We start from the raw sequence: 21,661 nt of genomic DNA on the forward strand, positions 1-21,661 counted from the left end.
TTTTTTCCCCAGTCAATATTTTGCCACAGTTGCGCAGTGTTTTTGCAGCATTTTCTCTTGCCACAAATTGTTAAATATTGCATGGCAACTATTAAAAATCAACTTCACTCCCTCCTCTGCTGCTGCATCCCAACGATAGAGTCAATCGTAAATATTTGCCACGTACATGTGTGTTAAAGATGCAAGTAAAAACGAAAAAAAAGAGGTGGTAAGGGAGAAAATAATGCTATAATGCTGCTCTGCTGTTCAGCTGCTGTGCGTAGGCGAATCAAATGTGCGCCAACATGGCGTATGCGTAATTATAATTATGTAATGCAAATAACACACACACACACAAACGTAACTATAGTCGCCGTCATAGACAGACAGACACACTGACACATGCATGCCTTTTTAATTAGCATATAGAGCATCACGCATACGCCGTGTAGGCCGGACTCAATTTCAGGCACTTGGCATTTGGACATGCCAGTTATAATTGTTCAACAGGCTTAAACAGACAACGCACAAGTGGGAGCAAACAGAGAGAGTACGACAGAGTGAGAGAGAGAGAGAGAGAGAGGACTGGGTAATGATAAAGTGGGATGGCACGACAGTTGCGCATTCAATTAACGCAGACACACACACACACACACAGTCAGACACACATTCACTCAGAACTAGGCCAAACAGCTTCGTTGCGACCCGCTGCCTAATCCGCGGTCTGCCATGTGCACGATTATCGAGACGCTTCACTGCCTGCCTCATCCCCCCGCCTTTCCACTCTTTGCCCTCTTCTCGCTCTAGTGTAGTAGCTTCTCTTTTGGTATTCGTATTTTTCGGGCGCCAAAACATTTTGGCATAGCAAATCCGACTCGGATCTATCCTCTCCTCATTCCTCGCCCTCCCCTCATTTCGTTGCTGTTGGTGTTGCTGTTTCCAGTGTCTGTGTCTGTGTGAATACATAATTAAACCGTTCACAGTTTCGAGCATTTAAATTAAATTATGGCGGCAAAGTGTTGAAGTTGCGCTGCGTTCGTTCAATTCGCGATTTGGGCTCTTGGATATTTGTGTGTGTGTTTTCTCTCTGCAAGTGTGTGTGTGTGTGTGTATGTGCCACTTAAAGGCATATCGAACTTTGTTAATTGACATATGCTAATTATTACCTAATTATTATTTATGCGTGTCGCCATCTGTGGGCATTCATACATAACTTAAACACAAACATTTCTATGTAGTATTACAACATGAAAATGCAGTTCATGCTAAATATGTTGGAAACAGTTGAAGCGACTGTCTGAAAAGACCAAAGCGGAAGTTAACTTTTATAACTGACTGAAAGCCGTCAAAGGGGGGAGAGGAGCAAGCAATTGCACGAATAGTTGGGCAAATGTTGAACGAGTTGAGCGCAAAAGGCAACCGAAAATCGGCAAAATAAGTGAGCTGAATATCCCCACAAAACGAATGAACGAACGAACCAACGAAAAGTTCTGCATGGGCCAAAAATGAAAAGTTTACCTCGAGTGGTTCGAGTTTCCCCCACCTCATGCCTCATGCCTCATGTGTGTGGTGCAATGTGGGGGCGTTGCTGCCTTTTTGTGATTAGCATAAAACTGCCAAAGTCTGTGCAGAGGCCATAAACATTCGTACACACAAGACACACACACATACACACACACACGTGCATGGAGAGGGACGCTCTTTGGTTTTTAAATACCCGAAAATATTGTTATGAGTGCAGCAGCAGCAGCATCGACAGAGGCCACCAAAGCCAGACCTGAGCGTCACAGTCGAGGAGGACTCGCTTTGCCTCGTCTGAACTCGATTCCAGTTGAGTCCGGGCTTACAATGCGCCCAATGGGCCATTGGCCATTGTGGAGTCGTTGGCTCATGTTTGCATGTGTTGCACCCTTGCTAGCAGGCTTACCTTGCAACCAACTACATTCACACACAACTACACATGCAACTCCTACTCTCATGAACAGGCTGTGCACTTTTTTTGGGGCTCCGGGCTCGTCGTATTTGGCAAGCTAAACGAGTTTAGTTGGCCAAACATTATCATAACTTGGTCGTTTGCAAGCCGCAATGGTGTAATCGTTTCATTTTTAAAACGTTTTCGGCATTTTTACTGCACACACACACACACACACACACTCGCACACAAAATGACTGCCTTTCCGTTCATTATTTTGATGTCCGGTTCTCTTTTTGCCATTTTTCCATTTGGTTTGCTGGCTTTCAACCCACATGTACTCTCTGCACTTTTGGATTGTGTTTGGCGCATAATAATAAACTTTCGCTTTCGCTTTAGCTTTAGCTTGCTGCATTTCCCCCAGCGAATTCATGTGTATTTGACTTTCTGCCTCAGCAATTTGACTAGCAAATGATTAGTTTGCGCTGTCAAATTAATTCCATTGTCCATCCAGTGGAGCAGCTTTTCTTAGTATAAAACGTTATAGAGTGGTTATTTAACCCCTTCGCAACGTAAGTTTCGCTCCGTGCATATAATTAATGTTATGCATAATAAAGCAAAGTGAAATAAAAACGCCTATTAATTATAGTTTTGTCAGCATACACGTGGGCGTCCTCCCCGCCCTCCCCGTCTTCCTCCTGTGCTGTCCAAATGACTTCATTCCCCTCATTCAAAGTCCGTGTGTGTGTATTGGACAATGAAATTAATTCAATGCGCTTAAATTTCACGTCTATTAGTCTCTCGAGTGCGACGCCAGTTTCTAATTTCCATACATTTTCTTTTTTGTTTTTCGCTGTTCATTTTGCCTTTTCCCCCCGTGTTCTCCTCCTTGTTGTATTTGGATCCCGCTGTCGCCATTCGCTGTTCGCTGTACTGTGCACCGTCGAACGCGCCAGGCAATTAATTTTGAATTTTAATACCCAAAGTCACTGAGCGCGCACACAGACACACACGCACTTGCTCACACACACACTCACACACACAGCACACCTTATGGAAGGGGGAAATGCAGCCCCTTTACACGTTGGAGTAATAGGAGTTAGAGAAATGATGGTTTGTTGGCTGAGTGAAATACGAATCCAGTGCAAATTGAGACGATGACCTTCGGGCATAAGTTTGTGACATGAGTCACATTAAAAACAAAAATAACATGGACATGGGAGTGGACTGCGATTGCGACTGTGTCGGTGACGGTGACTGTGACTATGACTGGTGGACTGTTGTACACCTCGGCACCGGAAGCGGAAACATCGCAAAATGTCAAAGGCACAACAAACAGCGCACACAGAAAACCATTAGGCGACGACCACCAGCAACTGGGTCAGACGACGACAGTTGTGCAGGTGGCAGATGGCAGGTGGCAAGTGGCAGGCTAGCAGGCCAATAAAAACAAGTGGCAAGTGGCAAGCTAGCAAGTGGCAACTGGAAAACTGGCAACTGGCAAGTGGCAGCCATTAGATACGCCGAGTGGCAAATTGTGTCAACAGTTTAAAGTGTGACCCAATAAGAAACAGTGCGGCAATTTAATCAACAATAAACGTTAAAACAGTTAAATGCCAAACAAACAAACTTTCAAGTAACAACATTCAGTCTCAGTCAGTTTGTCCAAGCAGCAAATTGCGAGCCTAGACGTTATTGTTGTTGTTGTTGATGTTGTTGTTGTGTGTCCTCGCTCAATGCTGAGACAATGAAAAGCCCGTAATTTATTGTGTGGCAGCGCTAATTGCAAAAATAAAACATGATTTATGGCCAGCACGATAAAATGCCCAACGGCTGACGCAGCCAGATGCCAAAGCCAGCTGGCAAGCTGGAGCTCGATAGGCCCACAAGTTGACCATGTGTGTGTATGTGTGTAATGGTGTGAGCCAAGAAAGTTAAGTTGTAACACATGATGTGCGGGAAAATCAAGGAAATGTATGACCATGGCCAGACAAACAATGAACGCGTGCCCGTCTTTCTCTCTCTTCTGAATTGGTGAGGAAAAGTTCATTTTATGGGCAGACGCAGGCCAATTATTTGTAGATAATTGCTATGCGACCGGCTTTTAAATGAGTTGACAGCGTAGTGGATGCTTTTGCTGTTGCTGCTCTGCTAATGACAATGATCTCCACGGTAATAATGATGCTGATAGTGATGGTGATGAGTATGTTAAGCAGTCGCAGTCAATGGCTTGGAAGCGAATCAATCAGGCGCACACAAAGCCCATTGCAAACAAGTTGTTGTCCACTCACTTGGGACGCTTGGCAGCTTCTTCATTGTCAGCGAAAGAGCCAGAAGCCAGATGCCAGAGAAGGAGAAGCAGAAGGAGAAGAAGAGCAAAAGCAAAGCTCATCATTATGGCTCATTAGCAAAGCAATTTTTGTGTGTTATTCTCTTCATTTCTCTTTGCCTATGTCTCCTCTCTTCGGTCATCGAGCTTGGCATGGCTTGCTGCGAGTGTTGGTTATATTGAATGCTGCTAATTTGCACATAAGCCGCTTGGGGGCCCTCGTGCATAATGCGAAATCTCTTACCAACAGAACTTTGCTGTTGGCCACTAACTAAGCTCCCATAAGCACCACGCATCAGGGGCACGAGGCAACCGAACAACCCGGCAACCGAGCCACAACAAGCACAGAAAACGGAAAGAGAGGGGGGCGGGGGCAACGAGGAAAGCAAGCTTCTAATCCAACTGCTTATTACATATCGTACATATTTGTGCGCCCAAAAGTATGCCACATAAATAGCAAATAGTTGGGCTCCGCTCGGCTCAACTGAACTAAACTCAACTCAACTGGACTCATCTCATCTCATTGATTTTTTATGTGCAGTCCACACTTTGGGAAAGGGTCGTGTTGTAGTCATTGGCCTGCGGGCTTCGACGGGACCAAAAATAATTAACCGCAAATGCAGAAACAAAAATCCTGCCAACATAAACACAAAAACAAAGAGGGGAAGTGGAAGAGGACATGGTAGATAGACAGATAAAGAGAGAGCGAGAGAGAGAGAGCGACAGATAGACCAACTGAAAGACAGACAGATAAACAGAGAGAACTTTGAGGCGACTTGCCATTCAACGGGGGAACGGCTTAATGTGCCGGTGAGCGCACATGAAGCGGCTTGTGTCCATTATTTGGTACATTAAGAGCTGGGGGCATGCCGGCGACATGTTCGTGCATGCACACACACATGCACAACGTTTGTTGATAGCCTTTATTGTCTGTTGTGTTGCAACTGTTGCGACTTTTAATGTCAACGAACGAACGTGGGAGTGGGAGCAAGAGAGGCTGCATGCCTAGTTGGCAGACTGGATGATGTTGACGTTGGCAACCGCAGCAACAAATGTGCATAGGAGTCAGCAACAGCAACGGCAATGGCAACATCCTGTTGGCCCGGCTGCCGCTCATTATGTGTAATGGCAGTTGCAAGTTGCTGCTACTGCGTGCAACATCATCATGAACGGGGCCAACCAACTGCCATCTGCTGTGCCAAGAGGAAGTCATGAATGCAATCTACCTGCACATTTGCCCATAAAGGCAGAAAGGGAAGGGACACCGCCACAGCAATTGTTGCTGCTCTTGCTGTTGTTGTCGCTGTTTCTGTTTCTGCTGCAACAGAAGCCATTACAATTGACCGCAGGCAAAACAATAACAGCAAACATTAATGACAAAAATAATGCCGCAAAAATCCAACAACTTAATGTGAGAAACGGAATAAATAATAATAAAGGGTTTTTAGTTATTAACACAACTCAAATCAATAATCTTAAATTAAGTTATTTGTCAAGTTTGCCAGGAGAGAGAGAGAGAGAAAGTATTAACTCTTTTATTTGTTTTACTTCTTATCTTACAGCATGGACTACACCTCCCTGCTCTGCTGTGGCCTGGCTTTCGTGTTATATTTGAACACGCTTAATGCGGGCTTCGTCTACGACGACAGGTAAGCAAGCACCCAGTGAGAAGTTTTCGACAATGTTTAAGCTTTAAAGCAAATTTATGTATTTAAACGCCGAGAGCAAACACACACACACGAACACTTTCTCACACTCATACACATACCCACTCTTGCCTGTGAGAGTCTTAACTGTCACAAAGAAAAAAGAAGTACGAAGCGTATATATAAAATATTTGGGATTGGGGGCGAGTTTGCTGGAGGTTTGCCTTTGGCATGCCTGCGATATTGCAATGGAATTTCCCCGGTACTTAAAATCGAATTTCAAGCCATTTCAAACAAGTAAGAAAGCTGCAGTCGAGTGTGCTCGACTGTGAGATACCCGCTACCCATGTTGAATAGAAGCAAAACTGCGCGGCATTATTCTTAAAATGTATCAAAAAATATACCACAAAAATGCTAAAAAATATATAGTACTACATTCAAAATATGCCATAGAGTGAGAAAGCCAAAGCTACTAACCTCTTTAGTAACTAGGTAAATTTTTCCATACAACAGTATTTTTTTTAGATCTCTATCTCTTATAGTCTCTGAGATCTACGTGTTCATACAGACGGACGAATAGACGGACATGGCTATATCGTCTCGCTGATCAAGAATATAATATATATACTTTATAGAGTCGGAAATGCCTTCTCTAACTATACATTTCCTTCCGTCACAAATTTATAATACCCTTCTCCCCTTTTAGTAGAGGGTATAAAAAAGGGAAGGCAAGGGAGGGCTGGCATATGGTTACACTGCAGACTGCGACTGACTGGCTGACATGGAGGTATTAGAGTGGCATTTGTTTATGTGAAACGCCAGAGCAACAAAAACAGCAACAGCCAACGACAAGAGCAACATCAACTACAACGACAACGACAACGACAACGTCATCGGCTATGGCCGTGATGTGTGCGCGTACAAGCTGAGCTGGTTTCCGTTCCTGGTGCCTGGCGCCTGGTTCCTGTCACGAATACCTTACCAAAATCCTACAAAGCCCTCGTGGTGTGCGTGCAAAAGTGTCCACATGGACTCCCCTGGGCCTCGGCTCTGTTTGCCGTTGCCGTTGCTTCAGCAACTCAAGTTGAAAGCATGATGCTGCCTCATCTGTGACATCATTCCTTCTAGCTTTGAGAACACAATTATTACGAGGCAGTTTCAACTTATTGACTGTAAAACAAGCATGAGAAAAGTACAGGCAAAGGAAACAATTTTCTATTTTTACGAAATCAGAAATCTTCAAGTGAACGACAAAATCAATTTGCATGCTAAATGATTTGGCTTCTAAACTCGATTTGATTGTGCAAATGCAATTTTCCCCTTTGCATTTTTGTCATTTTATTCTTGAGTGTGGTTTTCATATTTAATATGATGAAATGTCAATAGATTCTCTCTTAATTGATTGCCATCCTCAATAAGTTCATTCAACAAGAGATACGCACAGCAGAAAATTCATATAACGCTTTTTGTCTCATTTCAGACGTGCTATTTTGGGCAATGCAGACGTGTCGGGGGCGGCGTCTTGGCAGAGAAGCTTCGCCAATGACTTTTGGGGCACGCCGCTGACGGACAGCGGCTCCCATGGCTCCTGGCGACCGCTGTGCGTGCTGAGCTTCAGGCTCAACTATCTACTGGCCGGCGGCTATGCGCCGTGGGGCTTCCATCTAGTCAACAATCTGCTGCACTGCATCGCCACGGCGCTGGTGGTGCGTGTGGCACGTACGCTGCTCGCCTCCTTCTGGGCGGTGCTTGCCGCTGGAGCTCTGTTTGCGGCACATCCCATTCACACGGAGGCTGTGGCCGGTGTGGTGGGGCGAGCGGATGTTGCCGCTTGTGTCTGCTATCTGCTCACGTACCTCAGCTACTTGCGTCACATACGTTGGCGCGACTCTGGCGATCCTAGACAATGGCTCGCTCTGCTGGCGACGCTTCTCTTTTCTGTGGCTGCCTTGCTCTGCAAGGAGACTGCAATTACTGCTCTCCTGGTGTGTGCTGCCTTCGATGTAATGCGTGGACTTGGTGGTCATGTGGATAAGGTAAGCTTCAGCCCAACAAAAGTCATTAAATTTAACTTATTTTGCTCAGTTCTGAAAGTTAATTAGGAATTTTCAACTCAAAATTGTCAAATAATAGATTTGTTTTAATCAAAGTTGGAGCAGTCTGTCAATTCACTTCAATTTCAATTCACAATGCCCTCTTATAACATTCTCCCTCATATATTCCATATCTCTAAAGCAACGACTGCGCTCGCTCTGCATTGTGATGGGTGCTCTTTTCTTCAGCGTCTACTGGCGACTTGTGACAATTCCCGGTCCCCAGACTGCATTCTCCAGCGCCGACAATCCCATAGCACGAACTGCATCCGCGTGGACGCGACTGCTCACCTTTCTCCACTTGCCGGTGGTCAACTTTAAGCTGTTGCTGCAACCACAAGTGCTCAGCTTCGACTGGGGCATGGACGCCTTGCCACGCGTGACGACGCTTTGGGATCGTCGAAATGCTCAAACCATCTGCTTCTATTCTGTGCTGCTCGGCGTTGCCTGGCGCAGCTGTAAGCTTCTGCTTTACGGCAGCGAGCTCTTTGAGGGTGCGAACGGCGGTTATCCGCAGTATCACATACAGAAGGTTGGACGCAAGTCTCGCGCCAAGCGCAAGCGGGCTGCCAACAACAATAACAGCAACAACAACAGCAGCAGCAACAAGTACCAAGCCTATGAGGCATCTTTTCATCAGGAAGCGCTTCCATTTGCCAAGCAGCCGTGCAGTGACTGCAACAACAACAACAGCAATGGCGTCTACGTCTATGGAGAGGAAGCAGCTGGCAGCTCAGCTGTTCCCTCAGCCCCACAACCTCAGCATCACCTCGTGTCTTCCGCTGTCAGTTTGGCCTTGCACAAGGCGTTTCGAGGGTCGCGCAGCAGCAGCAGCTGCAGTAACAGCACAACGGCCAGCAACAAGAGCAGCGGTAGCAGCAGCAGCTCTAGCTCCAGCTCTAGCTCCACTTGTGACTCACTCGATGGACAAGCTAGGTGCTCGTCAGGCTACATGCTGGGAGGGATGACAGGGTCCGCTCGCAATGCCTGCATTCTGCTCATGTCCTGCGCCTTTCTGACACTCCCCTTCCTGCCTGCCAGCAATCTCTTCTTCTACGTGGGCTTCGTGGTCGCCGAGCGATTGCTGTATTTGCCCAGTGTTGGCTTTTGCTTGCTGGTCGGCTTTGGCGTCTCTAAACTGTTGGCCTGCACTCGTTCCCATGGCTCGGGGAGGAGGACACGTTGTGGCCTTCTGCTCTCGCTCAGCGTGCTGTTGGCAGCGATGAGTCTGCGGACCGTGCAACGCAACGCCGATTGGCGGGACGAGGAGAGCCTCTACCGCAGTGCCATTACTGTCAATCCGCCAAAAGGTGAGTCTTAGTGCCCTTGATCAGGTTTGCATTTCCCTTTCACTCAACCACTCAATTTTGCACCTTTTTTGCAGCGCTGGGCAATCTGGGCAGCGTGCTGAGCTCACAGGCTCGCTACGAGGAGGCCAAGCTGGTGCTGCAGGAGGCCATCAGATACAGGCCCAACATGGCGGATGTGCACTTCAATTTGTAAGTATCGAGCATCTGAACATCGAGCATCGAGCGCCCATCAGACTATCAGCCATACACCATTTACCATTTACCATTACCATTTACCACTTGCCATTTGCCAGCCAGTTTGAAAAGCAACCAATCTGAGTGCACCCTTCACTCACTCAGCTCCACGCTCCACGAAGAGAGAGAGTTGCAATAGAAGTAGTACTCGCATTAGATGAGCTGCTGTCCCACATGACAAGCTAACATGCGACATGTAGAACATGCAACACACATATAGTAGACACATCGCATTGCTTTCTCTCTCGCTTGCCACGCTTCAAGTGCTCAGATAAATGGCAGCGTTTTTCCCAGGCAGCCATTTTCATTATCTCTGTATGTTTTTGCTGGAGCTTGGCTGCGCATTTAGTGCGACCATTTCATGCTCAAGGCTCCCGTCAAGCTGCACTGTTACGTTCCGTTATAATGCATCGCCCCAGCCTCCTGGCCAGGCCCAGAGCAAGAGAGAGAGAAGGAGAGAAAGACAGAGAGACAGCGAGTAATACAATGCCGAACAAGCTGTCAAATGAAGCCCATTCTGTTGTTTTCCACCAAGTAGCAGCAGAAGTGGCAGACGAGATGGAGATGGAGACAGCGACGAAGGCTACGCAGCATGGAAATTCTTTCTGCTGCTGCAGAACTATGCGCACTTCGTTGCTGCTTACTTTTTCATTGCATACTCGTAGTTTTTCAGCTTTCCCGGCTATCGCTGCTCAACAAAAGTCCTTCGCGTTCACACTCCCAGAGCCCTGAGAGAAATGGAGTGAGAGAGCGGGAAAGATCTGTCCGCCTATCTTCCTGCTTGTCCGCTTCGTTCCGTTTCGTTCCGTTTGTCTGTCAACGTCTGACAAAGTCTGTAAACGTGCTGTTTTGTCTGTTGTCTGTTCGCATTGCATTTTTGCTCATTGCGCATATTTCCCAGCAACGCAACGCGACGCGACTCGAAGCGACGAGACAACATAACGGCAGAAAGAAAAAGCAGCAGACAACTGCAGCAACAACAACAATAATACCGTATTATGCCACACACAACAACAAGTGCCATAACTGCAACTGCGAGAGAGTAGTGGGGGAAAAAAAAAGTGAAAAACTATACGCGAAGTTTTCGCTTTGAATATTCAGTGCGTCATTTTTTGCATGACACTCGACTTTAGCTCTTTCCTTGCTACCCCTTGCCGCACCCCCGTTGCATGCCAGATTATTGCATGCATTTTGGCTAAGCAACTCGAACCCCTCACAGCTCGCAGCTGCTGGTTAATGTCAAAGTACTCAAAGTCAATGGTTCAGAATCAGGTCACATTGCTAAGGCTGCTGTCATATTCAACTCCTCCTGTTGAACAAAGAATGCGAGCATTAGCCGCAGGGTAAACACCGAAGACCCGAAACCCTTCAACGTGCAGAACCAAGAGACAGGACAGACGACAACAACAAGAATAACAACGATAAACAGGACGAAAGGACTGCTGCGTGACATGTTTGCCCCTGCGCTAATCGAAAATCAATGTTGTCAGGCCAACCGCAGCAGCAACAGCAACAGCTCCTGCTTCTGCTCTTGACTAAAGTTGCTCAACATCCTTGTTCCCGACGGGACGATTCTATTTCCTGCTAGCGCTCAAAGGATAAACAGCTGTTTGCACATATATTATTTACTGCGATCAAGTCATCAATAGCAAATGCTGCCGGCATTCGGCATTCGTTCGCTCTTGTCGTTTGCTTGACTGATTACCACCCTCGGCAAGCGGAGCCAAGACCCAGCCAAAGGACACACCCATCCATCTACACAGAGAGACAGAGACAGAGAAAGAGACAGACGGATAGATGGATGCTACTGTAGTAGAAAAGAAAGTGAACGAGTTGTCGAAATTGTGTGTATTACCGGTGTTTGCCACTGCCACTAAGGACATGGGGAATTGCCACACACACGCACGATACATCGATACACACATAGCACACACCTACAATCTGAGAGTAGACGATGACGATTCATGGCATCCTAAGAAAACGCTGCTCGCTACCAAATACCAAACACCGAAACCAGAAATCACTGAACTGTATAATTTGATTTTTTTCTACCTTTGCTTTACGAGTCGTCAGTCTGTCAGTCTCTCAGTCGAGCTGTTGTTGTTCCTGACAGCTGGAACAGTCTGTGTATCCTTTGAATGTGCCGTATGTGCAGGCAACTAGTTGTGTGGCAGATTGAAGCTTTAATAAAGCCCAACAACTGCACTTACTGTGTTGGCCAAACTAATTACATAAATCCCAGCCAGTCTTTTCGCACTTCTTCACCTTCTACACAGGTTTGCAGCTTTCATATTCAGTTGCATACTTGACAGTTTTCTAGGCGCCGACAAGTGGCCTGCCACCTTTCACCTTCCGCCTGTTATCTTCTGGGCGCTCTAATTAAATCCAAAGCAGACATTGAAGTGCGCGACAAGTTCAGCAGCAGTCTATTAATGCCAACACTTTCACTTTCTCTATTGCAGGGGCATTCTGCACCAGAATCAGCAGGACTACAAGGCAGCAGTCGAGTGCTTTCAGCGTGCTATCAAGTTTCGCCCTAGTCTAGCAGGTGAGTGAATCACACTACAGGCTCCACAATAGACAAAGTATAAACTTATCTTCTGTCCGCAAACAGTCGCCTATCTCAACCTCGGCATATCATTCATTGCGCTGGGCAGACGCCAGCAGGCCATCGAAATACTGCAGGTGGGCTCCACTTTGGACGGGGCAGCTGTGCGTGATCGTAGTGCTCATGATCAGGCGAGAAGCTCGGCCTATCTGCAGCTAGGCGCACTCTACGTGGAGCAGGGGAAGTTGCAACGGGCGCTGGCCGTGTATCGGGAGGCGTTGTCCGCGTTACCTGCTCTGCTGCATCAACGGGAAGTGCTTTATCAGCGGATCGGGGATGTCTTCGGTCGTCTGCAGCAGTGGGACGAAGCGGAGCGACATCACCGAGCTGCCCTTGAGCTGCAGCCCAACCAGGTGGCGGCACATATCTCCTACGGCATCACGCTGGCCAGAAATGTAAGTAATCTATGCAGCAATCTCATAAATAGAGATGTCTTACAGTCCCTTAACCCTATTCCTATGCAGAGCAGTCGCGCTTCGGAGGCGGAAATGTGGTTCAAGCGTGCGTTGCAGCTGGCGCCAGATCAGGCCAGCGTCTATCACCATTATGGTGAGTCAATTGAATGCTTTCAAGTTATCCTAGCTACAACATTTTGCTTCTACCTCAGCTGAATTCCTGACGCTGCAATCGCGCCATCACGAATCTGTTGTCTATCATCGGCGTGCGGCGGAATTGGCGCCCACGGACTATGCCTTGGTGGTAGCGGCGGCAACTTCACTGCGGCTGCTCGATCGCAAGGTTGAGGCGGAAATTTGGTACCGCAAGGTGAGCATAAAGCTTTAACAGTAAAACATCAGTACAAATTTAACTGACTGCTTTCTCTGTGCGTTTCTAGGCTGTCAATTTGCGACCCGATGACGCACATGCCCACACCAATCTGGGCGCCATTCTGCATCTTCTGGGACGCACAAGCCACGCGGCGGCTAGCTACAAGGCGGCACTACAACTACAGCCGGGGGATTCCATCACGCTTGGCAATCTGGCCAAGTTGGGGGTCACGAATGTTTAGCTGCCACAATGTGGGAATCGTTAATTAGCCACAGAGCAAAGTTATTTTTATATACGGTGGCCTGATATGGATGGGATGGCCCTTAGATAACTCTAAAGAATTTATACGAAGGACTTCGATACATATGTATATCAAATAGCAGGCATCAGCAGGAAGCGTGTAAATATCCAAGCAGCGACCAATGCAAGTCAATGTCAAAGGCAAAGAATTTATAAGCAAAAAAAGCGAAGCGAAGATAAAGTGAGGACAAGTGTGGAGACAGAGAGAACAATAATTAAACTACCTAAACGTTAAGTCAAAATGAATCCGAAATCAGAACAGATATCGGACAATGCTGTACAGAGAATATATCCTTAGAGAATCGGAGAAATCGCAGGAAGGATGCAACCCTGGTATTGATAAAACTTATGTGCTTAATAATTATGTAAATTATTGTAAATACGAGAAAACCTATTAAGGAATATGACTATTGATTGACTATATATAGAGAAGATATATATATATATGTATGTATGACTGTATATGGACTATGCCTATCAATGTGGTGTGGCTTCTGACCGGGCCACGCGGCTCGAGATCGTTTTGCGTTGTGTGTACATTTTAGTTAAGCAAATACGAGAATCGAACAGAACAGAATATGATTGTAAAGATGAATAAATTATATGGGAAAAGAAGATACATATATAATTAAAGAGACAAAAACCTATTTGAAAATATAATCAACTGTCGCATTTTCATTACGTTCTTATTATTCCCCTTCATTTATTGTTCAATTGCGCTATGGTAAGCTCCTTAGTTAAACGAGAGAGTAAATGCTTCTTGGCTGGGCTTGATATGCTTTCTCCAAGTGGCACATTGAACCCATAATTGTGACCACTTTGCCCGAGTCTGCCCAAAGCTCCACTTGCACTGGAAACTATACCCATGGCAGAGGAAATATTTTCAGTGCTTAACGGCTTAAAATCTCCCCTTTCCTTCTCCATCTCCCACAGAGTACAAACACAATCAGTGTCAAAATTTTCGACTGGGCGACCAAGTCGAAGATGAAGGCGAAAACGTAAACGACGACCAAAGTAAGGACGAAGATGTAGACGAAGGCGATGGTGCAGCTGCAGCTGGTGGAGCAGCTAGCGAAGGCGCCACTTAAGCCAAAGGCAAACCACAACAAGAAATAAAGCGTTGTGTCTTATGCCAACTAAATCGTAGGATTATGAATTACAATATACTTGACTGCCAGGACTACTGCTGGCAGGACAAGATCCAGGCACTTGCTTCGGCTTCAGCTTCAGTTTCAGCTTTGTCTCCGTGTCTACGACTCCTTTTCTGGGGTCTGGCTGCAGTCATAATATTGCCACAGCTAATGCAACTGCTGGATGGCTGTGGATGGAAGGCTAAATGGCTGCTGGCTGGCCATGAAATGGGCGATGCTGTAAAACGATAAAGGTGATGACTTTTGACATGCAAACTCAAACCTCTACTGTAGTGTGCCCCTCGCTCTTACTCCCGTGCAGAGTCAATTTGGTTTGGCAAGTCTAATGGCGGCATGTTTGTTGTTCTTGTTGCAGCAGTTGCTGCTTCAAGGCACTGAACGTGCACAAGAGCAATTCAGTGGCGTATATATGAATGCATCAGTCAACCAGTGAAACAAACACTCCGTCCGTCAGTCAGTCAGTCAATGAGTCAGCTCAAGAGCTAGTCATCTAGTCGATGTTTGCCGACTGCAACGGTGTCATGGTACTGCGCCTTCTCATCATCTCCTTTGACGGCGCCTCGCTGGAGCCACTTTGTTGCAGTGGCACCACCAGCAGCAACAGCAGCAGCAGCAGCAGGCCACTAAATGTGCCCGACCGAGTGCTGCTCACTAATTGCAGACGCCTGTCTGTCCCAGTCTGTGCCATTGCCGGGCTGTTGGCTTTCTTACAAGTGACTCGTTAGCTTTGTCAGGGGCCACGCAAGAGCGAGAGATAGAGAGAGAGTGAGAGAGAGAGGACTATTCTTTCGCTCTCTGAGTGAGCGCGCTAATTACTGACAGCCTCAGCAGCTAGCGCGCGGATTTATGACAAGGCAACGTCAACGTTCCACGTCCAACAGCCAACGTCAGAGTCAAGCTCTTCGCTTTTCAGGCACTCAGCTGCAATCGTAGATGGGGTTTGGTGGTTTCGTCTGAGTGCGCTCTGAGATAACTACTTGAAAATCTCTAGCTCACCAGACAATAACCGGGAATTGCTCTTGCAAATGCTCTTCGCCTGAGTGGCAGCTGAGAGCTGGACAAACCATAGCACACCCCCCTCTTCCCATAACCTATTGCCCCTAACTCAGAGCTGGACCCATCTGCCAAACGCAGGCTCAGATGCAACTAATTCGAGCTAATTATGACCCCCGGGCCTTTAACAGCAACTAAAGGTTGGTAAAAAATGTTTCATGTGTGTAGAGCATTCTCGTTGAACATGCAAAGGCTCATAGAGAAGATAGAGAAATCTCTAGATATACGCATTGCCCAAAGCGGGAAAAGGTTTCATGATTTAGTAACAATCGTAGTAGGTAATAATAATAGAGAATATCCAATTGAAATTGTAATACTATAGCTAAATACGACCAATATTGAATTACACAATAACTATTATCAACTGTTGAAAGTGATATGTGTAATTGTATTGTCCCCAAAATATAAAGAGAGAGTAGTTCACAGTCGAGTACGCCCCGGAGTAGTTTCTTAGTTGTTTTATGTTTTAATTGTGGCTTACGTTTGATTTGGCCAAAGGGCATACAACATACAGCCATGACAGGCATAAAAAACAAAGGCAAACATGCTGGTACATACCACACATAATTACACACAAGCACGCTCACACACACACACCCACATTCGGACAGAGACTACTTTTATTTACAAGTGGGTGATGGCAAATCCAAAATCATTTGTTATTTGCACATTTGCCAAGAGGCAAGAGAAGGAAAAAACTTTTGCCGGACTCGTACTTAAATCGCTTTTGATGAGGGTCCCATCAAATGCTGCCGCTGCCTGACCGTAACAGGACCTGTGACTGTTTGTGTGCTCTCTACTTTTTGCCAACTCTCGCTCTACATATTTACTGATATAAATAAATATATATATATAGAAAGAGAGTGGGAGAGAGCAACGACTTCAGCACATACAACATTTCAGTGGAGCAAAAAATGAGCCAATTAGTTGGTAGTAAAGCAGATTCTTGCCGCACTTGCAACACTTGTGCCAATGCCATTTTCGCTGTTCGCACTTGACAAGCTGGCAGCTCAAACGTGACAACGTCAACACTTTTGCATTCGCATAATAATCATATTGCGAATATAATGGCGTGAAACAGCAGCAACAACAACAACAACAACAGCGATGACAACAAAAAAACGCTTGACAGTTGACAGTTGAAGCTGCAGCAGAAGCTGGCGTTGTCACCGACGCTCGACGCTCTGCTTGCAACATGCTTTTCTTCTTTTATTTTTTGTCTTTCTTGCTTGCTGTATTCTTTCTGAGCTCATCCCATTCTGTAATTGCGCAAAAATAAACTGGCTGCTGCTCCTCCTCCTCTTCCTCGTGCACCAAATTTCAGAGAATCTGTTGCATAATTTTCGGGGCGCTTTTTGCCTTTCGACTGTCGCTGGCGCGTGTTCAAGTGTTGACATCGCCGAGCTTCGCAAAGTGCAGCGACAGAGCAGCGACAATTGCAATTGCAGCAGCAATTTATGGCGTAGAAGGACACAGGACAGAACACCAGGAGTAGGACAAAGCATGCTGCACACACACCACACATACAACATCAGACAGACGAAGACACGACTGTCACTTGATATATTTCTCTTGGCTCTTCGGGCTACTGACAGCAACAGAACCATCAGCAGCAGCAACAGAAGTAACAGCAACAACAATCGAGCTTAATAATATGCAAATTTCATGTGTAGTTTTGTAATTTCGACAATTACAAATCGCCCAACTATTTGTCTGTCAGTCTGTCTGTCACCCTAGTCTATGCATGTTTATGTCTGCCTTTGCTGCGTGTCTTTACCGACACTGCTGTCTGGCTGCCTGGTTTAATTAAAGGATGCAAGTTGTGGAAATTATTTTTCTATGCCAGCGGGTTGTGTGGCCGAACAATTAAAAATCAAAATGCCAAATTACACTTATACTACATGCTCCAAATTACACACAAAACACACACACACAAACACACGAGCATTCCCACACACACACACACACACACTCATATAGTCTGGCGAGGCAAAATATAGAGACATCAGTAAACTAAGCTGACAGTAAAAAGTCCGTCCAAGCGTGTAATTAGAAATTATATCCAATTGCCCTGCGGCCACTCGAGCAACGAGCAACGAGTGGCGGCGGCTGGCATCGACTACAGCCCGCCTTCGCCCCCCCCCCTTTTTTTTCCCTCCCCGCTCTTCTCTATGCTTCTCGATGCTCTCGATTTTTGGTTTTTCGAGACAGCCACAATGCCTGTGGATTCAATGTGTGAATGCGAATGTGTGTTTTCAGTATGTGTGTGTGTGTGTGTGTGTGTGCGTACACTTGCCAGGCAGGACTCTGCCAACTGATGCTGCAAAATGTTTTAACTGCAGCGGCAGCAGTCTTTCCGGTTGCCGGTTTGCCGCCTATGCCGTCGCCCATTCTCCAATCTCATTCCGAATGCCACGTCCATGCTCGTTGCCCTTGCCTTTCGTAGTCGCAATCGCCACACACATTCACACACTCATACATACAGTCAACCCTTTGGCAGCTGCCAAATTGTCTCTTGTGGTTGTCACACACTGCGTATTAGTAATGCGCCATACGCAGCTTTGCCGGTTGCCTGTTGTCGGCTGCTGGTTGCCGCATGGCACACTCACACTCCCCTTCCCGCCCGCCTCTACTCATGCCACATGCCGCTGCTGGTTTGCTGGCTGTTTTGTGTCAAGTGTCAATGTCTGTGTTTTCAATTACAAAATGTCAGACAAGTTGAAAATTAAATTCACATAGCACTATCGATTTTAGTTCCCACCCACGGCGCCTTCTCGAGGGGCATTTATTAAAGTTTGCGCCTTGATAAGCTCACCTAAATGCGCCTCAATGAAGCGTGCCGACAAAAGCAGCCAGGTAACAGGAGCCAACCAGCGCGACGAGACCCATAACCCATGCATCTCCTTCCCTTTCCCCTTCCCCATCCTCTTCGTGTTCCACTCGCAGTTCACCCAAAAGTTGGAGACATTTTGGAAGCTTTTGTGCTCAGACTAAATGGCAAGCAGAGATTAAACTCACACATGCACAACTACGACGACAACGAAAACGTTTCGTCTGCAGTCAGTTTATAAGCCACTTTATAAACAAGCTGAAAATGTTTAAAGCACACTTTGCAAGCGCTTTTCCACTCCCAAAGCCACTTAATAGCCGAAGCCTTGAAATAGACACCCGGCAAAATACGAAGGCACGAAGCTGATCAATGAAATGCTCAGATCGGAGCAACCAAACCTCTTTGGGGAGATTCTCATGCCATGCCACTTGACCAGGCTTGCATGGGAATGGCGAATTATGAGAGCAAAAGCCGCTTAAAGCGTAGAATGTATCGTCTTCAAACTGGCTGCAGAGTGAACGCATTAGCAACAACAATGCATGGAGAACAATCATTGCGGCACATGACAATGGCAGCGGCAGACGCGACAAGGTCTAAGTGCCGCTCCAGCTTCAGTTTCAGCTCCAACTCCGGCTCCGGTTTGGACAGGGGGCAGGACCAAACAAAGGCAACATCCTTCTGCTTGAGCTTCATCCAACATACAACAGACAGGAGACAGAAGACAGAAGACAGGCGGATGACAATGATCTGGGGGATTGGAGTTACGGCATGTGTGGGGAGCTAGTGTGAGTTGAGTGTGGGGTGTGTTCAAAAATGTAAGCGACCAGGGCACAATTCTCTTTGTCTCAGTTCGTCCCCTTGCGGATGCTCCCAACAGTCGCACATTTTCAACTTTATGGCATTTTATTATTTTTTATGATTGTTTACAAGACAAGCGGCTTTTAGGCACGCTGCATTGCTGTCGCGACTTAACAGAAGAGTCACCCAGAGAGAGAGGGAGGATGAGAGAGAGGGGGAGACTGGGGAGGTCTCAGTGTCGGGCACATGTTAAAACAAAGTGCTTTTGTTTGGTGACATCAAGTTAAGTACCTGGCCCAGAACTCGAACCAAGTTGCATGAAAACAAACACTCAACATGGCTGCCCCCGTGGAATGGGCATAAGTATATGTGTGTGACATATGTGTGTGTGTGTTTGTCAGGTTTGTAAGTGTGTGTGTGTGTGTGTGTGATTCTTGATGCTTGACGTGACTCGAGTTCGTTTTGCATTTGAAATTTGCATTTTTAATGAAAAACGGTTTTAATTGCATGAAATTGTTTGACTTTGTTAAACAGAGAACGAACCGTGGGTCGCGTGGTAAGGTGCGAGTGAGAAAGACCACGGAGAGAGAAAGGGGGAGTATGATGTGCCGCAAATAAATTGAAGTAGAAGCAGATTCTATTTACACGCCACTGACTATCAACAGGAAACGGATGCAACACTTGGCAGCGCTGCCAACCACACGCAGCAGACGTCGCTGTCGCCGTCGCTGTCGGCAGCAGAAGCAGCAGCAACAACAGCAGCAACTTCGGCAGCTGGAAATTATAGCAAGACACGACGTCGACGACGTGGCAGAAAAATTGCTGGGCGAAAAGTTGCCGAAAGTAGCAACAACAAACAAACACAGAGCAACAGACACTAAGAGGACAGAAAAAGACAGGCGGACAGACCGAGAGACAAACAAACAGGCGAGCCAGAACAGCAACTGGACGCCAACTGATAGCAAATATGTTCTCAAGTACTTTGGAGAAACGTTTTTAAGCTAGCGACCAAAACTTTTACCTCGCAAGCCAGCAGAGAAGTAACCGGAGCACGAGCTGAATGTGGATGTGGATGTGGAGTAGGCGAGGACTGCTATCTGGCTGCCGCCAATGACTCGTCTTTGACTCGCTAAGCTGCTTAAATCTTTCATGTAAACTTTTACCATTCCCCTTCGCCCCCCGCTGCTACTGGTGTGTCATCTTTCCCATCCTCTAGAGTCGATCTTTGGACTGGTTACTGCGCAGTATTCTACAAGTCTGCTCCTCATCGTGTTCATCTTTAATGAAGTCGCTTCCGTTTTGTTCTTGCTCCCCTGATTTCCCCACCTTTCGTTTCCTTTTTCGCTACCCATCAGTTGACAGTTTTTACTTTTTTGCGGGTTTTTCTTGCTCATCTTTGCCTTGGCATTTCATTTTTCAAACCAACAAATATTTTTCAACAACTTTTCCAACTGTTGCACAACCAGCAGCATCGAGCAAAGGGGAAGTGAGTTGCCTCTTGCGTGATAAAAGCAAATTTCCACTGTTGGCTTTTGCTTTTGCGTTTGCTGCCAGAGAAGTCGATAAGATAAATGCATTCAACTGTTTAACTGACACACACGCAACGCAATTTGTTGCAAGCACAATTTGCAAATCGTCAATGATGATGATGATGCATGGCATAGGTCAAAAATTTCCTTATTTCATCAGCCATAGAAAGGGACTCTGACTCTGTCTTAAAGTCTTTTGTGTCTACAAAGCTGGGGTCAGCCTGCTTGATGTAGGTTCAACACGCCGCAAGCCACAGTGCGTCTTTATCACAGTGGGGAAAGGGTGAAATCAGACGCCGCCTTGAGCAAACGCGTTGCCTCGTAATTGAAATTACTTCATTAGGCTGCGTGGCATCTACTTTTGGGAATGCCCCGCCGGGCGGAGAGAGGAATTTAGTCCGGCGTGCAAATAGATGACACTTGTAATCAAATTGGACGTGCACCATTAAAAACGATAGCGCCACAGTCGTAAGGAACTCGTTCATTCGATGCCCTGGCTTGGTCTGGTCTGGCACGCTCTGTACCGGACCCGGAAGTTGCAGCTACGCTCGAGAGGAGCTTGGGACAGTTGGCGATGCTGCTGCATTTCTCTGGCAAGCGGCCAGCCAGAGAGTCAGCCAGCCAGCGAGCCAAGTCTTGAACTTTCCGACAATTTCTTCTGCTGATGCTCTCGACGCTGCTGCTGCTGCTGTTGTTCCTGCTGGGCAATAAAACTAAAACGAATTGAAAATTAAATACAAAATTTATAGCATTCGCGCGGGCTCTTGTCACGCAGCAGCAGCAGCCACCAAAAGAGAGCAGCATCAGCAGCGGACAAACAACAAACTGCAAAGTACCAGGAAAAGAACAAGGACAAGGGCGGGGAGTGGGAGTGGGAGTGGGAGTGGGAACAATCTCTAGTCCAGACCCGCATTTGGACGTTGGATACGACTGGCAGCCACGACACATTCTTGTTGTTGCTGTTACTCGCAATAAGTGAAAATTTGTTGTACGTTGCACATAAATTTCAGACTGCAGCAGAGAGACGAATGAGAAGGGTCAAATGCATTGCATCTGCGATGTGGGCGTCCAACAGCAGCAACAGCAGCAGCAGCAGAGTCTGAGCCAAGTGGCAAGCAAAG

General features: G+C 46.6%; 1 protein-coding gene across 2 annotated transcripts in view; it reads left to right on the forward strand.

The window, feature by feature from the left end:
- LOC132792722 (protein O-mannosyl-transferase TMTC2) overlaps nucleotides 1–13,833 on the forward strand; it is a 28,954-nt gene extending 15,121 nt beyond the window's left edge. The window contains exons 2-10 of one of the 2 annotated variants that reach the window (XM_060802177.1): nucleotides 5,783–5,869; nucleotides 7,347–7,902; nucleotides 8,102–9,269; nucleotides 9,344–9,458; nucleotides 11,966–12,051; nucleotides 12,118–12,506; nucleotides 12,576–12,660; nucleotides 12,719–12,876; nucleotides 12,947–13,833. In XM_060802177.1, the coding sequence (XP_060658160.1) occupies nucleotides 5,783–5,869; nucleotides 7,347–7,902; nucleotides 8,102–9,269; nucleotides 9,344–9,458; nucleotides 11,966–12,051; nucleotides 12,118–12,506; nucleotides 12,576–12,660; nucleotides 12,719–12,876; nucleotides 12,947–13,120 (2,818 nt within the window). In that variant the 3' untranslated portion in view covers nucleotides 13,121–13,833. Of the gene's footprint in view, nucleotides 1–5,782; nucleotides 5,870–7,346; nucleotides 7,903–8,101; nucleotides 9,270–9,343; nucleotides 9,459–11,965; nucleotides 12,052–12,117; nucleotides 12,507–12,575; nucleotides 12,661–12,718; nucleotides 12,877–12,946 lie in introns of those variants that run through there. The other variant, XM_060802184.1, reaches the window with a different exon arrangement.
- Nucleotides 13,834–21,661: the final 7,828 nt, after the last annotated feature.

The sequence above is a fragment of the Drosophila nasuta genome, chromosome 2L, assembly GCF_023558535.2.
Source record: "Drosophila nasuta strain 15112-1781.00 chromosome 2L, ASM2355853v1, whole genome shotgun sequence".
NCBI classification, from domain to species: Eukaryota; Metazoa; Arthropoda; class Insecta; order Diptera; family Drosophilidae; genus Drosophila; species Drosophila nasuta.